Source organism: Megalobrama amblycephala, linkage group LG3, assembly GCF_018812025.1.
Source record: "Megalobrama amblycephala isolate DHTTF-2021 linkage group LG3, ASM1881202v1, whole genome shotgun sequence".
In the NCBI taxonomy this organism is placed as follows: Eukaryota; Metazoa; Chordata; class Actinopteri; order Cypriniformes; family Xenocyprididae; genus Megalobrama; species Megalobrama amblycephala.
The window spans coordinates 3,879,277-3,904,410 of NC_063046.1; the positions used below are offsets into that span (position 1 = coordinate 3,879,277).

Sequence of the window (25,134 nt, forward strand, 5' to 3'; positions counted from 1 at the left end):
TGGCCTGTATCTGCATCTCATTTGTACCTCAGCAGGTAATCAAAGGCCTCTACAAGGTCAGGTTAATGGGATCTTTATAAAACAGGAGTGTTTTTGAGCTATGGGTTGGGAAAACCATCTTAATTAAAATGAATAAAAGTGATGAGGGTATATTTCACTGAATCCAAACAAGACTTTAATGCGAAGTAGCTTGAAGCATTTAGGGAGAGACGCAGCTCGTACACATCAGAATTGGAAATGTTCTTGAGTGTCTGGCCCAGAGGAAGCATGAATCAGACACCTCTGGATTAAATTAATCCTGCGAAAGGCTTGTCATTCCAGTCCGTCTGTGTTGCACAGCTGCCTGTAGGGGGCCGTACACAAGAAAATCCCATGCAAATAAACCACACCAGCCGATGTTCAACTGAGATTTTCCTCAAAGAGGTCCGTCCATGCTAATGGTGCAGTTTGTTTTTGGAATAAGTTATGTTAATGTAAAATAAGTAAGTTTATATTTTTCTCAAACATTAAATACTGAACTCTCTGAAAGACCTGATTCAGGACATGAAGTAGATTACACTGCCTCTTCCCAAATAAAGGAATACATGGACATTAAATATTGATTTGGGCTGTATTGTTCTCTTAAATATTCAGTATTCTTCACAAAATACACCTGTTTAGGATGAGTCCTCCACTTGACCTGCTCACCATCTCAGGGTTTATTGTATGATAATGACCATCTTGTTAGACATTGTCTCTTAATCAAAATGTTCATAGCTCTTTGGAGTAATCATTTTCTCTGATTTAAAGCTGTATTTCCTGAAGCAGCCCCTCCTTCATGAAATCTGTTGTGGGTGAAGGTGGCCATTGAATTATCTGGCTTCTCACTCATGCTAGAGTGCAGAATTGACTTTGGTTGACCTCTGACCCCAATCTGGTCCTTCAGTAATTCACCATGTTACTGCTGTGCCAATACTTTACAACATAAATCAAACATATATAGTGCAGTAGCCTAGTTTGAACCAGTGTTAGTTTTAAAATAAATTTTACACTCCTATGGCAAACTTTCTTTGATTTAAATTATTTTAAACCATATTGTTGATTAAAAAAATATGAGAAAAATAAGTGTTATTCATAATAATGCAGCAATGTTTTTGAAATTACAGTTTCAAATAACAGCATAGCTGTTTGAGCTGGGTGCGCTGAAGCTGAAGAGCTGAATAAATGTGAACTGTAGAGCTTTGCTAGCAGGTTAATTAGCTCAAAATCTATATGAGATTAATCAGATATTTTTGCAACATAAACATAATATTACAACTTCTATCTGCACAAAATGAGGTGAATGCACAAGTGAGCTAAGTCAGTATGTGTAACTCCTGTTGTGGATGCGCTTATCCCGTAACAATGCATTAAATCACGGGCATACAAATAATTCACAACATTCTTTTACAATAGTGTTCTCATAATTTTATCTAGCCTATATGATAGACTTGCACTGCACATGTTGCTCTCAACTGTATTGTATTTCAAGTTATTCAAAACCATAATTGTGAACAGTATGCATCTAAAGTGTCTATGCTGAAGGACATCATCCATTATTTATTGGCTTTAAGATATCTGCCAAAATTTCCTTTTGGGGCGATAATGATAACATTAAAAATGAACACATATCGGTCGATATTGATGTGGTGGCCGACATATTGTGCATCCCTAGATGGAATGTTTTCATCCAGCAGAAAAAAAATAAGCGTCGCTTCTAACAAGTGTGGCCTCTTGAATCCTTAAATCTTTAAATGTAATAAGCCTTGCCTTGAACCTTCTTTTTAATTGCCTCTCCCCTTATTTTCTGGGAAAAAATGCAGTTTTTCATTCCATGAAATCATTTTCAGGGACAGCGACTGAATGTCAATTTAATTAAGCAGCCAGCATTGTGTAGCCTTTCCAGTGTTTTTTTTCCCCCCAGAGAAGAATGCTGTTTAGAATAAATAATGATGCTCAAAATGAAAGGCTTTTAAAGCAAACTAATACAGCCGCTTGTGACGATAAGCTACGCCACATTATGCTGAAATAGCAACTGGGGAAATTAAGTTGGAAAATGGCTCTTATTTTTGCCCGTAATGAGCCTGTAGTTTCTCTCTGCGTGACCCATGTGTCCATGTTGCTCTCTGCCCTTTTGTGTTTTCTACTTTACTCATTTATTTGCCATTAAATATTTTCTGCCTTATCTTCATTTTGTTTTCCTCAGAATTTCACCTCCGCTTATGGCACAAGCCCCTGCAAACAAGTCTGATTTTGCCTTCCTGCCACACAATAATGGTCTGATGAAGTGTTTTCCTCTTTTTGAGTCTACCTCAAATCAAGACTGCTCTCTTTTTGCCAAGACCTGAAGCTGGAAAATTAATGTCTGATAAACCATTCTGTTGTGTTTATCAAACAATCAGGTTGTGTTTTTAGGCCCTGTGCAGGCGCTCTGTTTCTTTCCCAGCATTTAATCCTCCTGTGCTGATTCTGCAGGTATATAAGCTGTAAAGCTAATGTTCTGATGCGTCCACTTTCCCTCATTCAGATGTGCTCAGAGTGGATGAACGTGTCTCATGTTATTTAATATCAGTGTTTGCATTTAGCTACTAGTGATCTGATCATCTGATCTGATCATTTTTCCTAATATTTGTGACCATTTGCTTTTAAGATGAGATGGGATCACAACGCCTTTTACAGGCCTATACAATGGGTACGGAAAGTATTCAGACCCCCTTACATTTTTCACTCTTTGTTATATTGAATGTATATATTATATTAAATGAGAATCATGAGGTCAAAGGAACTGCCTGAAGAGCTCAGAGACAGAATTGTGGCAAGGCACAGATCTGGCCAAGGTTACAAAAAAAAAAATTCTGCTGCACTTAAGGTTCCTAAGAGCACAGTGGCTTCCATAATCCTTAAATGGAAGACATTTGGGATGACCAGAACCCTTTCTAGAGCTGGCCGTCCGGCCAAACTGAGCTATTGGGGGAGAAGAGCCTTGGTGAGAGAGGTAAAGAAGAACCCAAAGATCACTGTGGCTGAGCTCCAGAGATGCAGTCGGGAGATGGGAGAAAGTTGTAGAAAGTCAACCACCACTGTAGCCCTCCACCAGTCGGGGCTTTATGGCAGAGTGGCCCGACGGAAGCCTCTCCTTAGTGCAAGACACATGAAAGCCCACATGGAGTTTGCCAAGATGGTGAGAAATAAGATTCTCTGGTCTGATGAGACCAAGATGGAACTTTTTGGCCTTAATTCTAAGTGGTATGTGTGGAGAAAACCAGGCACTGCTCATCACCTGTCCAATACAGTCCCAACAGTGAAGCATGGTGGTGGCAGCATCATGCTGTGGGGGTGTTTTTCAGCTGCAGGGACGGGACGACTGGTTGCAATCGAGGGAAAGATGAATGCGGCCAAGTACAGGGATATCCTGGATGAAAACCTTCCCCAGAGTGCTCAGGACCTCAGACTGGGCCGAAGGTTTACCTTTCAACAAGACAATGAACCTAAGCACACAGCTAAAATAACGGAGTGGCTTCACAACAACTCCGTGACTGTTCTTGAATGGCCCAGCCAGAGCCCTGACTTAAACCCAATTGAGCATCTCTGGAGAGACCTAAAAATGGCTGTCCACCAACGTTTACCATCCAACCTGACAGAACTGGAGAGGATCTGCAAGGAGGAATGGCAGAGGATCCCCAAATCCAGGTGTGAAAAACTTGTTGCATCTTTCCCAAAAAAGACTCATGGCTGTATTAGATCAAAAGGGTGCTTCTACTAAATACTGAGCAAAGGGTCTGAATACTTAGGACCATGTGATATTTCAGTTTTTTTTTTTTTTTTTTTTTTATAAATCTGCAAAAATGTCAATTTTGTTTTTCTGTCAATATGGGGTGCTGTGTGTACATTGAGGGGAAAAAAGAACTTAAATGATTTTAGCAAATGGCTGCAATATAACAAAGAGTGAAACATTTAAGGGGGACTGAATACTTTCCGTACCCACTGTATATGTTTTTGCTCAGTGTGTATGACTATAGGTATTTTGCATAAATTAAGCATATTTTGAAGCCATTAGTGAGACCACATGCCTAACCCTAACCCTAACCCGGTCTTTTTGGGACTGTTTCATAATTGCACGTTATTTCATTTTGAGTGCAGTGTTTTCATAGGAATACATTTTGTACTAGATCCTTAATTATTTGATTATTGGGATAGGCTGGATTGTAGATCAATGTGTCTCTGTGATGGTCTCTGTGATGGTCCTGTGGTCTCTTCTCAGAAATGCTCCTGCACAGTCCAGATCATCAGTCATAGCAGATGACATGCGTCTCTTTCCATAGATGCACCACTGCTGCCGAGCCTGTCAGTCATCTCAGTCTGCCAGTCAGAGTATGAGCTGCATTCGTAACACACACAATGTTTCAGTGCTGCACATTACTGAGTCCAATTTGGCAATTCTGGTGTGACTGAAACAGATGAGACATGCTGTGGTTGAGCTCTGGACTGTGATTGAGCCAAGCTGCTGATACAGGAGATTCTGTGTGGCTTTGAGAGTAACATCAAATCTGCTTTGTTCACATGATGAATTAATGAAAGTATAAAATATACTCTGATACATGAGGGCTAATGTTCAGTCAGTCATCATTATCACAGATCCTGAAGAAGATCACAATCCTGAGGGTCCCATCAGAACAAAGTGGCTTATTACCAAATATACAAATACATGGACATGAATATGTCTAATTTGATCTGTTTGCCTTGTCCACTCTTGTAGTCTGGTGGTGTTTTTATGTAGCATTGTTTCATTTCACTGTGTATGCTGTATATGGTCAAAATGACAATAAAGCCACTGTGACTGAAAACAGTGGATAGTTTAGGCTGACCTTCCATTTAGAGATGCACCGATTTCAATTTTCTTGTCCGATTCCAATTTCCGATCGAAGTGTGACCTGCCAATTCCGATTTTCTTTCTAAGAATTGACAGCATATGCAAACAAAAATCAGCTTTTCTTCAGCAGTTTTATTTTCATTAAAAAAAAAAAAAAAAGTTAAAAGTCAGTAATAAAATACGAACAAATAAGCAAATTGCAAACGAGCATAATTAAATGCAATAGAGAGCTATGAAATAAGTTTTTCTGGTGGGTCTATGAGTAGTTTATTATTCATGTAAAAATACTACATGTACAAATAAACATTGGATATTCTTCATTGTAAATTAAATACAGATTAATGCTTACAATTAAAGTTATAAAACTTAGAGCAGAGAGTGATTTTCTTTGTATTTGTATTTGACAAAACTGTGCTTAACTGAATACTCGTCAACATGGGCATTTTGGCATAATTTTGTGTATTTGACCTTTAAGTGCAGTAAGTCACTCATTTTGGTACAATACAAGCACTATTTAACTGGAGCGACTGAGAGGAGGCGGGTGTGTGTCACTTTGCCATAGGAGAGAAGAGAGCGAGACCACGCAGCTGAGATTATTGCCTGTGCCACTGGCAACAAAACAGATCGGAATCTTAAAGGCGTGAGACTGACCGGCCGGTCACCAATCCAGGCCGATCACCAATCCAGGCCGATCATGCGGGAATTCGGCCGATTCCAGTCCCTGGCGGCCCTCTGCAAGCACATGCATTAAAGCAGCACGTAATTCAAATAATAATAAAAAAAAGGTCAAATATGGACCAACCCAACCATTGGGTTTAAAAATGTAATTTAAACGTTTAAACTAATGGTTGGGTTTGTCCATATTTGATCTAAACATGGGTTGAAACAACCCAGAATTTTTTTTTAGAGTGTAGTGATGGGTAACGAATAGAATAAAACTGAAGAAACCACAGTAGAAACCATAGCTGATATTGTGATGAAGAGCTGGTGTGAGAGCTGGTTTAAAAGTTTTGAAATGGAAAACAATAATTTTTCTGAAGATTCAGCAGCACTACCCCCCCCCCCCCCCAACTTTTTCCTTCCCACAAGCCTCTATTTAAAGGACTTTTAGACACCTTAAGTTGCATTATGGAGCTTTAAATCTCATCCTGTGTCTTGATTCCACGGCTTCAATAGTGGCATGCATAAATGTGAATTAGATTTAATAGTATATGTTGTCTTGATGGGGCTTAACATCTGTTAGGCACTTTTGTCACTCTAGAACTAGAAAATTTGCCATGGTAAATATTTGAAGTGACTCCAAAAACCTCATTGAAGTTACTGTGAATATGAATATGGAGATCTGCTTTTCAAACCCTGTGACATTGACGGTTGTCAGTGGGTGACATTTTGCTTTTATAAGGATTAAGGCTCTCAGATTTTGTAGGGGAATTAATGCAGTCATGTGTGACTACTGTGCAGTTCAGGTAATAAAATTTATATGACACATTTTATTATACATATGTCAGCGTTAACCACCACCAAATGTTGCTCCACGAAGAGCCTGATAGTTTCTTTGTGAGCTAAATTTATATTGGGGTTACCTACGAAAGGTACTTTCTTTGAACTTCATTCCAAACCTTTAACATGAATTTTAATGGCAGTGTAGAAAATGTGGCTAAACTGGAAGAATTAAGTTGAAATGTGATGCACCTAGACATGCAGTCTGCATTTACAAACATTTGTGGGGAAAGAAAAAAAAAAAAAAAAAAAAAAAAGATCATGAAGAATGGGTGAAATTTCATCCCTGCTAAATATTTCCCGGTCAACTGTAAGTTGTATTATTGGAACATGGAAGCTTTTAAGCATCAGCAGCAACTCTGCCACAAAGCAGAAGACCACATAAAGTCACATAGTGAGATCACAGAGTGCAGAGGCACATGGTGCATAAAAGTTGCCAACGCTCTGCTGATTATATAGCTGAAGAGTTCCAAACTTCCGTTGCCATTAATTTCAGCACAAACTGAGCTCAGGACATCAGAATATGTAGTAGTAACATCAGAATATGTAGTATTAACATCATATACAATTAGATCCAACATAATCTGTTTAATTTCTGCTCCAGAGAGTATGGCATTCAGCAGAGTATGATGTTCAGCCTGATAAACATACAGAGCCGAGTGAGCTTTCTTAACGTGCCATTTCTGCGTTTCTATGTGAAAGGATGAGCCTTGCTGAAAATGAATGCTATTTGAATGGCACAACAATCTACAACCCTGGTCAATTGTTCCAGGTAAACCCTGCCAATTCTGCCAAGATTAATCTGTCTCATGGATTGAAGCTGCACCATAAATCTCCCTGACTAAAAGATTTGGTGAGTGAAGGAGAAAATGAACTGGTAAGTAATGGAAGGCAGCAGCAGAGATTTGATTTCTGCTGACAAGTGTCACTTGTGTCGACAAGACAATAAGCAGCATCTGACTGAGAGGCCGCAGTCAGAAACCATTGGTATGTGAGGGGAATCACCTCTCTTCAAACACCGGAGTAAATCTTTCTGATCCCCACTGCTGAGAAGCAATCCACCAGGAAAAAGTGCAAACTTTTCTCATTTTCAATAGTTTACTTCTGCTTTTTGATCTGGTCAGAGGTATGATCCTTTGAGATGTGTGCAGGTTTGCTTCTGAAGTTTTTGCCATTTCACCCACACAAGTCTTCAATTGGTTCATCTTTCCTACAGACATGGGAATGATGATGGTGTCTGCAATTTTGTCTAAACTCCACTCCTCTTGTCATGGAAGCTTTTCTTGAGGCGACTTGTGGTCTTGCAGCTATAAAGGCTCAAAGCCAGATATTTGTCATGCTCCTGAGGCAGCTATGCCAGGCCACTTAATGTTTTACAGGGCTGCACAGTGCTCAGCCTTACTTATTACCCTGGTCAAAGCTGCTGTTTGTGAGAAGAGTTGGATTTTGAACAAGCCTCTGGATTATTGGGCACCTCTGGTATCCTGCCACCTCTTTTGTAGGAACTTCACCTAAGGCCATGGATGTCCAGAAGACATCATTGCCAGAATGTGGATTTATACATGAAAGGAAATTAAAGTCTTCCATGTTTCCATGGTCTAAATTGTGTGGGCTGATAGGAAATCTCACAATCTCCTTGTAAATGGTTCACTTTGTCTTTCTGAAATGAAGTTTGGAAGACAGTGTGTTTATCGCTCCTCTGAGCTTAATGACAGTCGGGGCATCAACGGCTATCTGAAAGTGTTCAGCCCCATTGTAGTTGGATTGTATTATGAGTGCAAGTCCAGCTCTACAGAAGGAGTCAATTTCTGACAAGGTTAGCCTAGTCTGTCATCTGTACTCATTACAGTTCATGTGAATAAACCAGCTTTTATGTTTTTACTAGTGCTGTCAATGTATTAAAAAAAAAAAAAAAAAAAGTAACTAATTGTGCATTATGTAATTTTCACAATTAATTGCATTTTTTTATTGTAATAATTTCACATTGAAACTTCCAAATGAATGTTTTGCTATAAATGAAAATCAGTTTCACTACTGTCTCCATTAAATGGATTTTTTTTCCACCCTCCGTTTTAGCTGTTCAGTATTACAGTATAATTGAAAGCCATTATTTTTAACTTTTGATAGGCTTTAAAATTATACATATATTACATTTAGATTAATCCTTATTAAAACTACAGAAGTTATTCAGTTAAGAGCAGTGAGTGATTTTCTTTTTTTCTTTTGTTCTTTGATTAACATTGACAGACTGCAGCCAGGTATATTAGGTTGCTGTCACTTTAAGACTGCACATGATGTGGATCTGACATGCATCCGATTTTTTTCATGCAACTCTCTCAATGTCAGTGTTGTAGTCGAGACTAGCTCATTCGAGTCAGAGTCAAGACTGAGACCAGAGAGGGTTGAGTCCGGGTCGAGAACGAGATCAGAGAGGTTGGAGTCTAAGACAAGTTCAAGTTCACATAAGGTTGGGTCTGAGACGAGAACTAAAGAAATCTTCAAGAATATGTAAATGTTTGGTGGAAACAATAAAATTGGCACCATACTCATCAAATATACCAAGGCATGTAAACTGTATTTTATTTACTTAGTGTGATATTGGTTTAAAAAAATATTATCAGTTAAGGGTAAAAAGGCCACATAGTAGGTGGTGTAAAGGTAATTAAAAAGGTAAAAAGATTTCTATTTTGAATAAATGCTGTTATTTTTAACATTTTTAAACCAAAGAATCCTGAAAAAAAGGATCACAGCATGTTATAAAAAATATTAAGCAGCACAATCGTTTCCACTTTCCAAATTTGAAAATTAATCAGCATATTAGAATGATTGCTGAATGATCTCTTGTGGAGTAATGATGCTGAAAATTCAGCTTAGCATCACATAAATAAATTATTTTTTTAAAGTATATTCAAATAGAAAAACATTTTAAATTGTAATAATATTTTTTAAAAATATATTGCTGTTTTTGATTAGATACATGCAGGCTTGATGAGCATAAGAGACTAATTACATAATGCCACATAAGCTTATATATATATATATAGGCTTCATTAACTATGATAGTTTCATCAAATAGTAAACGGTGTATCAACACTAAATGAATTGAACACTACTTACCATGCGACTTTTGGGTTTGTAGTCAGTTAACATCCATTTTGTCAGCGATGCAGTTTGATTTTATAAAATGAGACAAACCGCATAAATCACTCGTCTGTCCATGTAAATTCTACTTCACGTTGTCCAATGAAATTTTAACTTGTTGTGCCAGCCAGATCATGATTGGTTGAAGTGTTGTACATGATAAACCGGCATTGGTAAATTATGTAATATTTTAAAATATATAATATATAGATTTTTAATTAAATCGACACACTAGCTTTGATTATTAATGGAAAAAAAAAAAGTTAAAAAAATTGTTTGGTTTATTTTTTTCTTCCGTCGAGCCGTAGGCACTCGAGCCATAGTGAAAGAACCATGTATGGCTTGACAGAGGTTTTGAACAGACTGTGGAAAATCAGTCAGTTGCACACGCAACTTCCATAGCAATGCCTCACACGGATATGTAAAAATAATTGAAATTCTGACTTTTGAATGATTTGTTACTATTGCAAACATTGTCATGTTAATTATAATTCAAATGCATTTTGTTTTATTGACCACACTATTATCATTGCTATTTCCCCTCAAACATTAACATACAGTAATAGTCATGAAATATTTTGAATGAGACTCGAGTGGTCTCAGGAATGAGTCCGATTCCTAATATGTTCGAGTATGAGTCACTTCCGAGTCGATATGCACATGACAAGACCAAGACCGGTACAATATAGTCTCGAGACCGAGTCTGAGTCTCAAATACTGCAACACTGATGTAAGACTTTTTAACTAATTTAAGATGGACATTTTGACATAATTTTGTATGTTTTGGTACTGGAGTGCTGTCTGAAGCGGCTTTCAGTGCATGCGTGTCAGGTGTCAGTTTTCTTTTGCATCTTATCATGCTTTAGTGGTTTAAAAGCACTTGAATAAATGAGTGCGTAATCATATAATGTAATGATTCAACGTGTTAAACTGAAAAAAAAAAAAAAAAAAATGAAGAAAAATATCGCAAAATTAATACAATAACACTTTCTACTTTACTGACCTCCTTAGTTAACCCATTTGTTAGACCTTGACTTGCTGTTTTCCAGTCCAGGAAATAAAAATCATGGATCATTTCCACACTGTGTCTGTTTTTGCTGCTGTTTGTGGTCAAAATGTACTTCAATTGACATGAAAATTTTGTAATTTCACCATCTACTATACAAGTCTGATTCACAGTCAACATATGACTTTCTGCCCTGGGTAAAGCAAGGGAATCTACACCTAATACCTCACATTTTTAAAACAAGGCAACTTAATGGATGGTACACATCTCCTTGTGGAGGTGGAAAAACACAAAAAGAAGAGACATGGGAGCTGGGTGTTTGTGTGAACATACACAACATGTATACAAGCACTTTAAGTAACTATAGGCATCTTTACACGGAAAAAGCGGCACAGAAATCAACTCTGAAGTGGCATAAAATCACAAAAATGTACATTTACACAGACTGTTTAATGCTTCTCTGAAGCGGCATAAATGCATTTACACAGGAATTAAAATCGCAGGAAACAATGCTTTGAACATAACTATTTAAAAACTACAGTTTTAACAAAATGAATTTTAAAAAAATGAAATAAAAAACAATGAAATATAACTCGAAAAAACAAATAATTTCCTCTGCATGCTATAGCTATCTCATGCTTTGATGTTTGTCATGATACCGTGGTACTGATAGTTATTTTATTTCTTAATAAAAATTGTTACAGTTGGAACAAATGCTACAAAGAAATTATTCATTATTACACCAGGTAGGAGAGGGGGTAAAATCTTTGCGTGGCAGGAGGAGCTGCTGCTCGACCTGCCACTCGACCCGTCACTGCTAGGGGCAGCTGCCACTTGACCTTGCACTGCTCTGCTGCACTTCATTACAGCACTCTGCATATTGTTAGGATGACAAAAAAGGTTTAAAAGTTACATTTTTAGTCTTGTCTGCCTCAGCGGTCTTAGAACGCTTGTCAACGTCAAAATGATTGAGATGGCCAATCAAATTAAAAAGTAGGCGGGTTTACGTTCTCTTTTTGCTCATGCACAAAGTCTTCACAGCACAGAGGGCCGCATAATCGATTGCTTAACACTTGGTTCTATTTTTCTGGTAAAATCACAAAACAAATGCACACAAACGTGTCCCTGCTCTTGATATACAACCATTGATGGACATCTTTGATTTTAATGAGGGGAAGAAAAAAAAAAAAAATGATGCAAGGGCAGATTAGAACACGCAACCTTTGATACTGTTGACAAAAATTCTACCACTAGACCACTAGTGAAATATGTCTATTGCGGATCTATATATTCACAAAATTGAAGAATCTCGGAACTAACAATATATTGCATTTTGAAACATTAACTTGACATCACATTAAACTTGAGTTATCAATGTACTATTAAAATTGATTTCTGGACATCGTAATGTTGTTGTTTTTTTTCCCTACAATTGTTATTGTACATATCTGATATAGCATAGTATTAGTTTTGTTTCTTTATGCTTTATTAAAAATAAAAAATAAAAAACGTTCAAGATATGGTTATGGCCTTGAATCATTCATTACAAAGATTTGTTCAAAAATGTTGATTCATCTATGAAACAAGTGACATCTTTATAATTGAGTCATTGAATCATTTATTCAAACAGATTTTTAAAAAATAACAATAATTCATTCAAAATAATTAATGGTTTTTGTAAATAGACTGCAGCAACTAACATTATGTCAGAATCTGTAGTACTCTCTACTCTGTGTCTGCTTGATAATTAAGAAAATATTGTGGAGGATACATGAAATATACATGAATTATATAATAATTTATATTTAAATACATCTGAAAAGTCATTGAAAAAAAAAAAAAAAAAAAATTCTTCCCTTATAGAGTCCCCCCAGTGAATCTCAGCCATTTCCATTTGGCACCAGTTTTGTTTTTTTCCATAAGTAGAACAGGGGAGGCCTAGGACATACGGCGTGAGCTTTTTGAAGAATACGGAAAGTGGAAGCATGTGCAATGCGATAATTTGTGTTTATAAAGCATATACAGTTATATTTTTTTTTTTTTAGAAAATGACCAATCGTTTCGCTAGATAAGTCCCTTATTCCTCGTCTGGAATGGCTTAAAGCCCTTTGAAGCTGCATTGAAACTGTAATTTTGACCTTCAACCATCTGGAGGTCCATTGACGTCCACCATAAGGAGAATAATCCTGGAATGTTTTCATCAAAATTATCAGGAAAATTTTATTTAAAAGTGGACTAATCCTTTAACTAATATTTTATTCGATCTTTTTTTTTTCCATAATGGAGCGCATCTCGTGGCTCCTACTAGAGTCGTGCCAGCCACAGCTTAGTGTCGCACCTGCCTGAAGATCTCTTACTGTTTTACAGCTACCAGACACTCCGATTGATGCACATGAGCCAACGGATAGATAAATAAGAGCAGGATTGCACTATTTGTCATCTTAACTTATATTGTATTCGCTCTCTTTGTCCATAATGGAGCGCTTCTCGTGGCTCCTACTAGCTTCGCGCCTGCCACAAGATCTCTCACTGTTTTACAGCTGCCTGAATCTGATACACTGGGACAAAGTTGGTTTTACGTTGGATGTTCAATATTCGCAAATTTAGGGACCGTCTCAAAGTTACATATGACATTGATATACACATTTATAACTTTAATGTGTATGCTCTCATGTGTCAATCAGAGTGTCTGGTAGCTGTAAAACAGTCAGAGATCTTGTGGATGACCGCGTTCGACACATGCGCAGTACAGCTTTTTTCTATGCTCTACCAGACATCGGAGGGCAGCACTGAGTCGTGTCATCAACGGGACATTCGCTGGGCATGATCTGAGAAGAAAAGTAGTTCATCTTTTCCCATATTTTTACTTATCTCCCTCCATGAATTTGCCGCCCTAAACACGTCTTTGTACTCTTTCAAACATGAATTGTACAAATGTGGGTACTTTCTAATCTCTTCGCACAAACGCTCGTCAAGTTCGCCGTCCATTGTCATGTTTCACACTCTTCTTCGCCGGCTGAACACTGTGCTCAATACTGTGCGTATTACCACCTAGTGGACTCTTCTATACTGCTTGCGCATGCGCTGTTGCACGCGGACTGTCCGCGCGGTCTCGAAATTTGGGCTGCACGCGGACAGGGTGTGCGGCCGGCCACGAGCCCTACACGGTGCGCGAATGCGGACAGCCGAAGTATACCCAGCGCTTAAGCTGTGGCAGGCGTGACGCTAGTATATCCGTGGCAGGTCGAGTGGCAGCTGCCCCTAGCAGTGATGGGTCGAGCGGCAGCTCACCCTGCCATGCAAAGATTTTACTCCTACTGCCGGGTAGATCACCACAGGATTAAAAGAGGTCGAACATTTTTTTTTTTTTTAAATAGCCAGAAACAAATGATGCTAGCGTTTACATGTCAGGCAGGACAGTACATGTCAAGGAGATGATTTTTGATATATAATATAACAATGCACAATCACAGTGACGCCGATTGTTTTAAGCATTTACCTTATCTGAGAGAAATGTAGCAGCGCATTGATTTGACAGTCTCTTCATAGGAAGATTACAAACGGGCGACTGCCAATTGACACACAGCAATTCTCTGCTGTTATTTTGGTGGTTTGCTTTACAATGTCAGTACAGGACTCTTTTACTTCACTGCCCCTTGTTGGTAGACATTTCTTTCATTTGCCCTATACGTTTCGACTTGTTTTGAATCTCGTGCCACCTGAGCTGACTGGAATGCTTTTGGTTGTCATGGCAATGACGTAGTTTAGGGTGGCTATGTTTTACGTTTATTTACACGGAACCAGAACCGTATCAGAGTCGCCTTTGATACTAGGGGCTGAGGTGGGTCAGACCCGGAGTATTTTAGGTCTGCTTTTATGTGGCATTGCGTCTTTACACTGAATTATGAGCAGACACAGTCCCGCTTTAAAAGCGGCCTTAAATCAGCTGTGTAAAGATGCCTTATTTAACTCTGAATGTAAATTCTCTTCAACAGCATCGTAACATTCACCAAACAATTACAGAATGTTATATCGACCACAAACGCCTTAATAAGCAAATGTTGCTCAACTCTTTTTACAAACAACATTAAGCGCTTTGTAATTACAATCTCTGATGATATCGAGCATTCTGTCACGTCGCAATCTCTCGCGCATCATTCACCAGCAGCCATGGGTGCACCGATGCGGTTATTTTTATCGATTTAAAATACAAGTACATTAAACAAGCACATCAAATTGACATGTCTTTTGACACTGTAGGTTTTGCATATGCCAAGTACTTACAAGTACTGCCTACATACGTCACTCGCTCATGCATGTCTTGTCATATCCGTAAATAAAGAAATGTTGCTCCGGCTACTTTGACATGTGTATGGTGTGAATGTTTAATGAGCAGTAGAATAATCTCTCTCTTTTTTTTTTTTTTTTTAGATATGAGAAAGAACCATATTCATCCCAACAGTCACACAGAGCCGAAGCAAAGCCAAAACAATGTTCTTCTGCAAAATGCATGTAGTTTTGTTTTTTAACTGCTAGAGGGCCACAAATTACATCAGGGGTCTAAAACTCAAATTGTCGGGGGGCCGTTTCTGTGATTGACACCTCATAGGAGGGCCATATTATCCTTCAAGCGCAAGAAAGCGCAACATTTCAGAAAATGTACTTTCCTTTGCATTATTTCTCATGTACTTCAAATTTCATTAGGCCTACTAAAATATTTTTATACCTATACTATAAATATCTTATTTACCATATTAAATGTAAACAGCAGTGTCTCTCTGATTGTTACAGTGTGTAATATAATTATATAATACTATTACTAATATAATATTATTAATTGAAATAGTCTGGTGCGACTTCTCACATCCAACAAGATATATGGAATAAAAAATCAGTAATTTAGGAACAAAACCAGCAACACTTGTGGCGTGGAGGGGTCAGAAATGAACAAAAAAACTGGAGCTATATATCAACTTTATTTTGCCAAAAAAAATAAAAATCTCTCATTGTTACATACATTATTAGTTTTTAACATCTAGGGGAAGTATTTTCCCTTACTTTATGTTAGCTTAAATAACATTAAAATCTTAAACTGAACAACACTGTACTGAACAAATACAATCCCTGAATACATTTGTACACTCCTCTGTTTCTTGACAGACACCTGCAGCGCTTTTGCTCACACAGCTGGGCCACATTTGTCCAAGATGCCGTTTGAGCATCGGTAACGTTTAATGGCTGCATCGGACGCGTGATGGTGGTTTAAATTGGCGCTCGTGACTTAAAGTCGAGTGCTTTTACTGTAATTTAGGCAAGCGCGCTCATAATAGAAGCGATTGAGAGCGCGGCTCATGGTTGCATAGCAATGACAGACGGCACTGGAGCGAAAGTGCATTGGAAAGGAGAAGGCCGCTTATGTGACGCGATATGTGAATGCCCCTTAGAACGACGACTTTTTCTTTGCATATCAGACAGGTAGCAACTAGAGAATAATAATAATAATAATAATTTAGCGGGCCGGATTATGTTTTATTTTTGAGATCAGTTGCGGGCCGGGTAGAGGGGGTGGGCGGGCCGTAAATGGCCCGCGGGCCGGCAGTTTGAGACCACTGAGTTACATAGTGTAACTTTATAATATTTGTGATACTATCCTTTGATGTAAGACAGAGATGGCAGTTACACACACAACAATCATGCTGCTGTCGAACAGTTTCTGTTTGGTCAAACCTGGTTAAGGTTGCCATCTGTTTATAACTGCTAATACTGCAAGAGTTTCAGTTTGTGCTTGTTAAAAGTGAAAGTGTCTCAGTTTTGCCTAAATCTCAGTAGCAGTTTTTCTTGCAGCATGTATGGCTGTTTTTGTCATTAGTGTGTTTCAGTACATAACACAATCCTTCAGAAGAGAACTGAGTCATCCAACCATCTCACGCTTGTGTGTTTTTACAGCTTGATCTGTGACTCATTGGTATGGATGTGTGAACCTGTCTGTCTAGCAGCATCTGGTCCTGTACGGAACAAATAGTCCCAAACACGCTTCAGTTTCTTAGTCAAGGACACATAGCGCTTGCTGTTCTGAACAGCACTTTTTGCACAGTTGCTTGAGAACTGGTGCATCACCTGAATATTTCATGTCTGTTCTTGTTGTTTTTATCTGAGAGAAATTTGAAAGACCTGTTTTTCAGCCCTTAGTCTTGCATAATTAATTTGCGTTACAGACTGGTACAGTACATGGACCTGCTGCCATCTAAGGAACAGCTTCTCTCTTTAGACAGCTGCTGTTCAGTCATTAAATGTACTTTTTTTCTTTGTCTTTCTCTCTTGCTACTGAAGTCAAGTCAAATGTCATCAGTGTTATGAGCTCCAGTTCTGTGTCTTAGATTGTTGTTTATTTTATTTATTTTTTTGCATTTTTCTATTGAACACTTCTAGTACTTGCGTCTGCATTCCAAAAGTTATGACAACTGTCCAACAGCACTGGTACTTTACACTGTATTACTGGGAATACTGTTTGCAAAATTTTCGTTTCTAAATATGAACATTTTGCTTATATGCGTAAATCGAATAGACTGGGTAAACCCAGCCTGATCTGCTGGCGATTTGATTTCGCCCGGCAACTCAGTCTGGAAACCCGTACATTCATTTCTACTGCTTCTGTTACACTTTTGCGGGAACCAATCACAGACTGGCTTATCCACCTTGCTCTCTATTGTCAGGTACAACACGATGACGATAGAGAAGCGACGGCAAGCACGACCCTCAATCTAATTCCTTTTAACCTCTCTACGATGCTGAATGACTTCTTTAGTTTAGCAAACAAATCGCTCGAGTGGGTGTAAATACCACTCACTTTCATGTTTTTTTTTGCACAACCTGCAAAAATCGCTCGATGCCATTGCTGCTTCTGCAAACCGCTGATCAATGCTACAAACCAATACAAACTAAACCTGTCTGGAGTTTTTTTTTATGATAGCTTACACGTTTAACATAAGTGGAGATGTGAGTTTTATTTTACCACTGACACCTTTCTGTCTAGCTGAACTAGCAGTGTCTGCTGAGTGCATGAGCTTCCCAACAGCCTTGGGCTCAGTCTCAGTCTGAGCTGTTGTCGTGACACCGGAAGGGACAGGCCTGTCACAGCAGCGGTCTGGGCCATTTTTGCCACATCAGAGCTATAGATCTACTCTGAGCGTAAGCATACTCCAGTGACCCGTGCTCCAGCGGATGTCCAGAGATATCCGGTGGAGATCTCCTGAAACCCGTTCAGTTCTGCAGGGCTCCATACATTCTGGAGAAACGTCATGGACTCGAACACAGCCATACGAGCGTGAGTTTGTTTCGTGCAGCTTCCAGATTGAACCCGATAAACAATGGGACTGTTGCTAAGGACTAGGTTTGTCACTATACGACAAACATATCTTATGACACGATACCAGCTCAAGTATCACAATACTGTACAGTAGGGCTGGGCAAATTTTTTTTAGATTAATTCAAATTTAATATTTTGCCTCAATTTTATAATTTTTAAATAGAGAAATAGCTATTTTTAATCAAAATGTAAGCAGACATTACAATTAGACATGTTAACAATACAGCAATAATAACTGTTAAGAGAAGAAAAACGATCCGACCGCATGATGGCATGCCTGATTAACCACTCTAGTGTGACGCTCTTTGAAAGTGGAACACATCACTAGTCTAAGTGGCTGTTCACTCAGAAACGCGTAATTGCATTGAAAAAAAAAAAAAAAAGAAAAAGAAAAAGTAATGGGCAGTGGAATGGGAAAAAAGCTAAATTGTTAATTGCGAGTTGAACTTTTTTTTTTTTTTTAACTTGAGCGCTGTGTTTTTACAATGCTGTTTTACGGGTGAGACGTCAGCTCATTAACGTTGGCTGGCAGAAGTGCGCCGCAGTGTTTGCCGTTGTCGAGTGGTAGGACATGAGCTGTTGGCACAACTTGCATTTTACGCTTTTTTTTTAGATAATCTTTTACCATTTCAAAGTGCATCCAATTCTAGGCTACACTTTAGATTGTCTTATCCCAGACATTGTCTTATCCCAGACATTGTTAAAGATTTAATCCCTGCCGCCAAGATGCCCTCTGTCAGTCACGAATCATGGAAGTGAAACTTAACTCACAGGGGTGGTTGGATTTATTCACGCACATTAAAAATATTTATTAAAATCTTCTTTCTTTTCACATTTTTATTTAAAGCATTATCATAATAGGTTACCTATTTGGAGAGAACCGGTACATCTATGTAAAATCAGATATTGAGTATCCCCATATCTCGTCTCATAACACCTCTGCGGAGATTCGACTGTGAGATTGGTAGTCGAATCAGGCTCCTATCGAAGCTTCGAATCGTCGACTATTCAGGGTCCACCCCTATTGTGGTGCATTATAGGATTGAATGAGTGCACTCGATAACGTCCAATATGGTTTCAGACACCACTACAAATGGTGGTCCCCTCAAATAGTGCCCTATTTAAGGATATAGGGGGCACTTTGGACACAGACCTGGAGTACCATGTGCATGTAATCAAACTAATGTTGATTGTGATGTTTGTTTTTGTGTTTTATTTCAGGAAAGCTCAGGAGCAGAATAAGAAGGTGGTTGTAGCGGGATGTGTGCCGCAGGCCCAGCCCAGGATGGACTACCTAAAAGACCTGAGCATCATTGGGGTAAACGCACCTGCTAGAGATCCTTTCACCATTTTATCTGTGATAATTTTATCTGAGATCCTTTCACCATTTTATCTTATGTGTTCAAACGTGTTGAAGTTCAATTCATCAAGCCAATGATCATTTCTTTCTGTCCACCTATTATCTGTGTTGAAGTGGTGAATTAGTAGTGCAGTCCAGGAAGTGACCATGTTTTCAGCCCACATTTGCATTAGTTAAAGCTGTAATCTGTCAACACGTGTGGGCGATGATTGTTTGCTCTCGACTGCACCTTTCTTACCGTTGGAAAAATCACCTTATGCAAATGGACAGCCATTTTGCATATTATGCCTGGGCTGTTTAGTCTCTCAGGATGTGACCAGGATGTATGTGTGGAGAACTAATCAGTGTGTTATATTTTCTAGAGAATAGAGCTCTCGAGCTTTTGGCCGTTAACTCACCCAGCTGTTAGTGCTAAGCCACTGGCTTACAGAAGCAGGCGTGTTTATTGAATTTAATTACATTATTTATGGTTTGCTGTTTGACATAGCATGTGGGATTACCAGATTCATGTTTATGATGGAGACAATTCATAATGAACAGCCTGAGCCTAACTTGTCATGTTTTAATAAAACATGGATAAGCAAATAAGCAAACCTTTTTTCTTTGGTATAAAGACAGAGGTAAGAAATGTGGGAACTCCATTTCAAATGTGCGTACATCTGGAGAGATGCATTTCATCCTAATGAGAGATTTTTTTCTTTGTTGAATTAAAACTGCGACTCAATCTGCTGCCGTTCTCCTCTGCTGTTAACCCTCTGGGGTCTGAGGATTTTTGGGGCCGTCGAGAAGTTTTGACATGCCATGACATTTGTGCTTTTTTTCTTTTGTTCATAAACATATTAATGGAAAAAGTGTCATTACACTGTATTCAGCATAAACTAGGATACCATAATATGTGAGGAACATGTATGTACATGTTTGTGTTTTTGAAGGAATAACGTTTATGCGTGGTTATTGAAAAAAAAAAAAAAAAAAAAAAAAAACTTAAGTCACTGAAATAAGGCCAAACAATATATATTAAATTTGTGTTCACAAGACTTCTGGGTATTGGAGGTTGTAGACTAGAGTTTTTTTGCTTTAAAATGATGTAAAAATTATCCTGCCTACTCCTTCATGTATAACAATATATTGATTTAGTTTTTGTAAGACACTTTTTGTCAAGAAACACAGTATGCGTGGAGGCGTGAATCATCATGAATAATCTTGTAATTCACACTTGAGAAGACAAAAGAATCACATAAAGACCTGAAATGACCTGCATATTAATGAGCTCTTTCAGTCAGGTAGTCTGTGAAAAAACCCTCTGTGATCATGTCTCAATCTCATCATGGTGTATATCAAACATACAGAAAAAAACAGCAATAATTTAAAATAATGGTATTCTATTATATACTTTACAATATAATGTATTTCTGTGATGCAAAGCGTCTGAACATTCATGTTACCTCTATGGCATTTCATATAGGCTTTTAGCTTAAAAGCATGCACATTTGGAGGAATATTGATGGATTCTCATATGTTTATGTCAATTTTCTATACAGAGGAGTAATATTTATTTAATATTTATTGTCATCACTATGAACGCTGGATACTGTGTTTTCAATTTATACTTGCGCTCTGTGCACATTTAGTCCACAAATTAATCTAAAGAAGAACAAGTCATGTGACGTTCCAGGAACTAATGGCATGTCTTCCAGAGGTCTCTAACCATGGCTTTAACATACAGATAAACACTTTTGAAAACAGTAAATACACGATTGAGACGATGAATACATGTGTTGCCTCAGAATTTGCGTCTGAATAGCGCTTGCTCCGTGGGCGTGGCCACATTAGCGGATAATGAGCTGAATCACGGGCGTCTGACATGTCTCTTTTCATACAGATTACATAAACACAGAATACTTGTTTTCGATTTGACTTACACGATTTAAAACCTGACATTTCAATGTTTCTTTAGACATAAGTCTAATTTTTTTGTGATTAGTATTCACTAAGTTACAGTTCATTTTCTGAGAACTATCAGATTGGGCTTCGTTCATAGGGAGATGACAGATCACAAAGACGACAAAGTACCCGTCTTTGAGAACTCGGCACTCCAGACTGCAACTCAAACATTCACATTTGGGACCAAAAATATTAATTTGCGAGTGATATTTGCTGAGGTCGCCATTGGCGACAATATAAATTTATATTTATTTATTTTTACATTGATTTTAATTTTTACATGATTAAAAATTGCATGCCTTTTTACCTGCAGGTTCTGTGATGAGTAGCCCATCACATCATCTGTTGTGCTGACGTAATAAAATAAGATGTGCAGCAAAGTTGCAGTAGAAAAAAATACGCACAGGAACAGCGAGGATCAGCTTTACGTGTCAGAAATATTGATATTGAGAAATATTGAGGCCAAACTATACTCATTTGCCAAGTGAAGCTGACATTATTATTGTCTGTTACACAATGGTTCAGATTCCGTGTAAAGAGCATTTCTTTGTGACTGTATTCAAGTTGGAAAAGCAATTCAGTGAATCTTAGTTCCCAGGACATTCACAAGGCAGATGAAAATGCTGATGTTGTGAAAGGAAGGCAGATGTGACAACACAACTAAATAATAATTTAAAAAAAAAGTTTATTCTTTTGTAGCACTTAAAAAAAATAATAATAACCTGGTGCCTATTTTTCTCTTTTAGGAGCCAATGGCTCCTTAATTGATTTTTTTTTCTTTTTTCTTTTTTTTTCTCGAACCCTGGAACTGTTTCATTTGAGCACCATGCCAAATTGTACCTGCAGACACAATATCACACAAACAAGAGTGTGTTATGGTCATATACTCATTTTACTAATTCGAAAACATTATGCAAGAACTAGTGATGATGGCTTAGGCCATTACTAAAATAAGTTATTATAAATAACAAGCACTCGTTAAAAGCAGTTTACATTGTTTATGATACAACGTTTTGTTTGTTTGTTGTTTAATTTAACGTTCATGTGTTACAAATAAACATGAGCAATGTTTATTTGTTTATTTGAGTTTACAAACATAAAAATGAACAACATTTCTATATTGAGATTATATATTTGTATATTAACATTAACCAAGATTAATAAATTCTTCAAAATTGTTAGTGGATGATACCCAGTTCATAGAAGTCTGGGAAAAATATGAATCACCATTCTTTGTAATATATATTCATAAGGAGGAGCAGGAAAAACAAATACTTTGACAGTGGAGTGTTGATATCAGAAGTGTGACGCTGCTCACCCTAAATTCTTAACATTGGTGATAAAGAAATGTGCTGATCATGTTGCTGCTTATGAAAGTGGCATAATGCAATATCCACACTTTGTAAAGTGAAGGTGAGGTAAGTTGGGAACACTACAGCTATCTAGATTCAAATTTATGCATTAGGCTGCCACACTATACAGTAATAGGCTTTACCGGGTATACCTATACACCTATATTTATGCTGGTTATGAGGGACGATACCTGCGGTTCCTGTGGTAATGAACAATTCCTGCTTGTGATAATGATTGAAATCAGCAACAATGTTTTTATACATGTTGTTGTTGTTGTGTCCATTGTTTCTGGTTGACTAGTCCAACTAATACTTTCAAGTGTGTAAATTAATAATTTTGTTTTAAATTAATACATTTTTTTTAGGCTTATTTTAATTTTAGCAAAATAAAATCTAAAATTCAAAACAACACCTTGCGTCAGTCCAGAGCTAACCGATTTTGATGCCGATTAATGTTCACCGGTGTGAATATTATAATGTCTACCATGAATATATTGAATTGTGATCCCAAGTATTGCTGAGCGGAGGTCTGGAAGCAATTGATGACGTTGCCTCAGCACATCTTTGTTTTGTCTAGACAACAGGCATCCACATTCAAAGCGGTTAGTCCCTTGTTGCTTTCAAATAGTTTGCTTTAAAAATAATAACTGTGGGGAATCACACATCCGATTTTGAAGTTCTTCTGACCAGGGCTGGATTTAAAGCATGAGACAGCCGATGGAGTCAGTAATGCTTAACAGACTGACTTCCTGCCGCTCCCAAAAAATCTCTGCCAGCACATGAAAGAATCCACTCAATAAAGTTACCTTTCTTCTCCTTCTTTGACGTGGTGCTTGAGTGTGTAGCGTTCAGAAACCGTCCTGCTGCGCCTGGGGCCTAAAGTGCATTCACCTAGCTGATCTCGGACGCGTTGGTTCAGCAGGCGCTGCCCAGAGAGGGGCTGAAATTGCGCTCCCATTAGGGCAAAATTGATTTCAGTTTCAGTGTTTTTCATGCAATGTAACTGCAGCCAGTGGAGGCCCGGGCTCTGCAATCTGTCTTTCAGCCCCCAGTACAGTTGAATTAATGGCCCCGGTGGCTAGAGAAAAGCATGCAGCGGCCTCAGGTTGGCCATTTAACCGCAGGGTGCGGCGCACAATGGATACGAATGCCCTTTAATACTGTAGATCAGCTTCTATAATCTCACGGCCTCCATGCAGAAATTACCTCAGCAGAGGAGGGAAAGATTATCTGACTCCAGCCAACTCTCACCATTACGGTCCATCTTTGTTCTCACTCCATTTGGCACTTACTGGAGTAATAAAAAACAGAAACCAAAAGATGAATAAACAGCTGATGTGGAACGTATACTTTTGCAGTGTCGGGGTAAAAATTGAAGTGAAAACGTGCAAAATGAGTTTCTGAAGAATTCTGCAGATGTCAGTTCTGTGTGGAGCAATCAGCTGAATAGGATTTGATTGATGTTCTCTTCCTGTCTGTCTGGTATACTTGATCCTGATTGGTCAGTCATGGTATTCTTCACTGCAATATTCTTGTATAGTGACACTAAACTATATTTGAGCGTTGTCTCAGTCAGCTGGTTTATGTAAAGTGAACCAGAGGTGTGTGAATGGAAGTGTATAAATTTAATGTCTTGCTTTGACATATTTTTGTTGTCTTGAAATGACATTTTACATAAATGATTTCATCTAAAATCATGTCCATGCAGTTATGCGTTTATTTGCACCGGTCAACAGTCAATTTATCTGTATAGTATACTGTAGATCATCACCATCCTTCATCCTCATGACAAACTCACTTGTATAATGGTCAGACAGCTGCATACATCAGTCATTTGTCAAATTTCCTTGCTTTAAAAGAACCAATTACCTGTCTAATATTTCTCCCTTTTTCAGTGAGCTTCTTAATTACCTCATAATCCCCCTAAAATGAGTTGAATATGGTTAAAAGCAGTGATTAATCTGCCACCGTTTACCAATGTGACATTCTAATGTTAGAGATTAGAGGATCATCATGCAGAGGAGCTTGATTTAAATCTGCTGTCAGTCAGTTATCATGAGGATTGAGCACAAACAGCAGCGACAGACATATCTGATGTTCACATCAACACGCTCCACGGGCACATTTTGCCTATAATGCTTATAAAATTGCTATTAAAAGCTCAAATGATATTAATAATGTAAAAGCTTAATTTCCAAATGAGCACTTGTTTGTTTTCCACCAACATAAGCTTCTGTTCATATCTGTCCATATGCTATACAACAGTTACTATCCTGGAATCTGAATGGTCAAGCAGCGTTCCAAGAGTGCTCACACAAGTCCTACAGCACTGGGACTTTCCACTGTTTGAATCACTCTGATTGTCTGTTTGTGTTAGTGTTAAGGCCTGTTCACACCAAGGATAACTACAACGATAAAGATTTTGTTTGAAAAATTATTCTAAATTTAAAATAGTAGAGTCCATACCACAACTATAATGATAACTTTTTCTAGCTGATAAATGATCAGAATACATCCTGCTTTAATGAGCTTGAGCACTTAAAGCAGCAGACAACAAAACTGCAGCACGTGCATATA

General features: G+C 38.0%; 1 protein-coding gene across 2 annotated transcripts in view; it reads left to right on the plus strand.

Annotated features, from left to right (window-relative positions):
* cdkal1 (CDK5 regulatory subunit associated protein 1-like 1) overlaps window positions 1-25,134 on the plus strand; it is a 491,748-nt gene that overhangs the window by 120,950 nt on the left and 345,664 nt on the right. For both annotated transcript variants that reach the window (XM_048183562.1, XM_048183561.1), the window contains exon 5: window positions 19,123-19,219. In XM_048183562.1, the coding sequence (XP_048039519.1) occupies window positions 19,123-19,219 (97 nt within the window). The remainder of the gene's footprint in view (window positions 1-19,122; window positions 19,220-25,134) is intronic.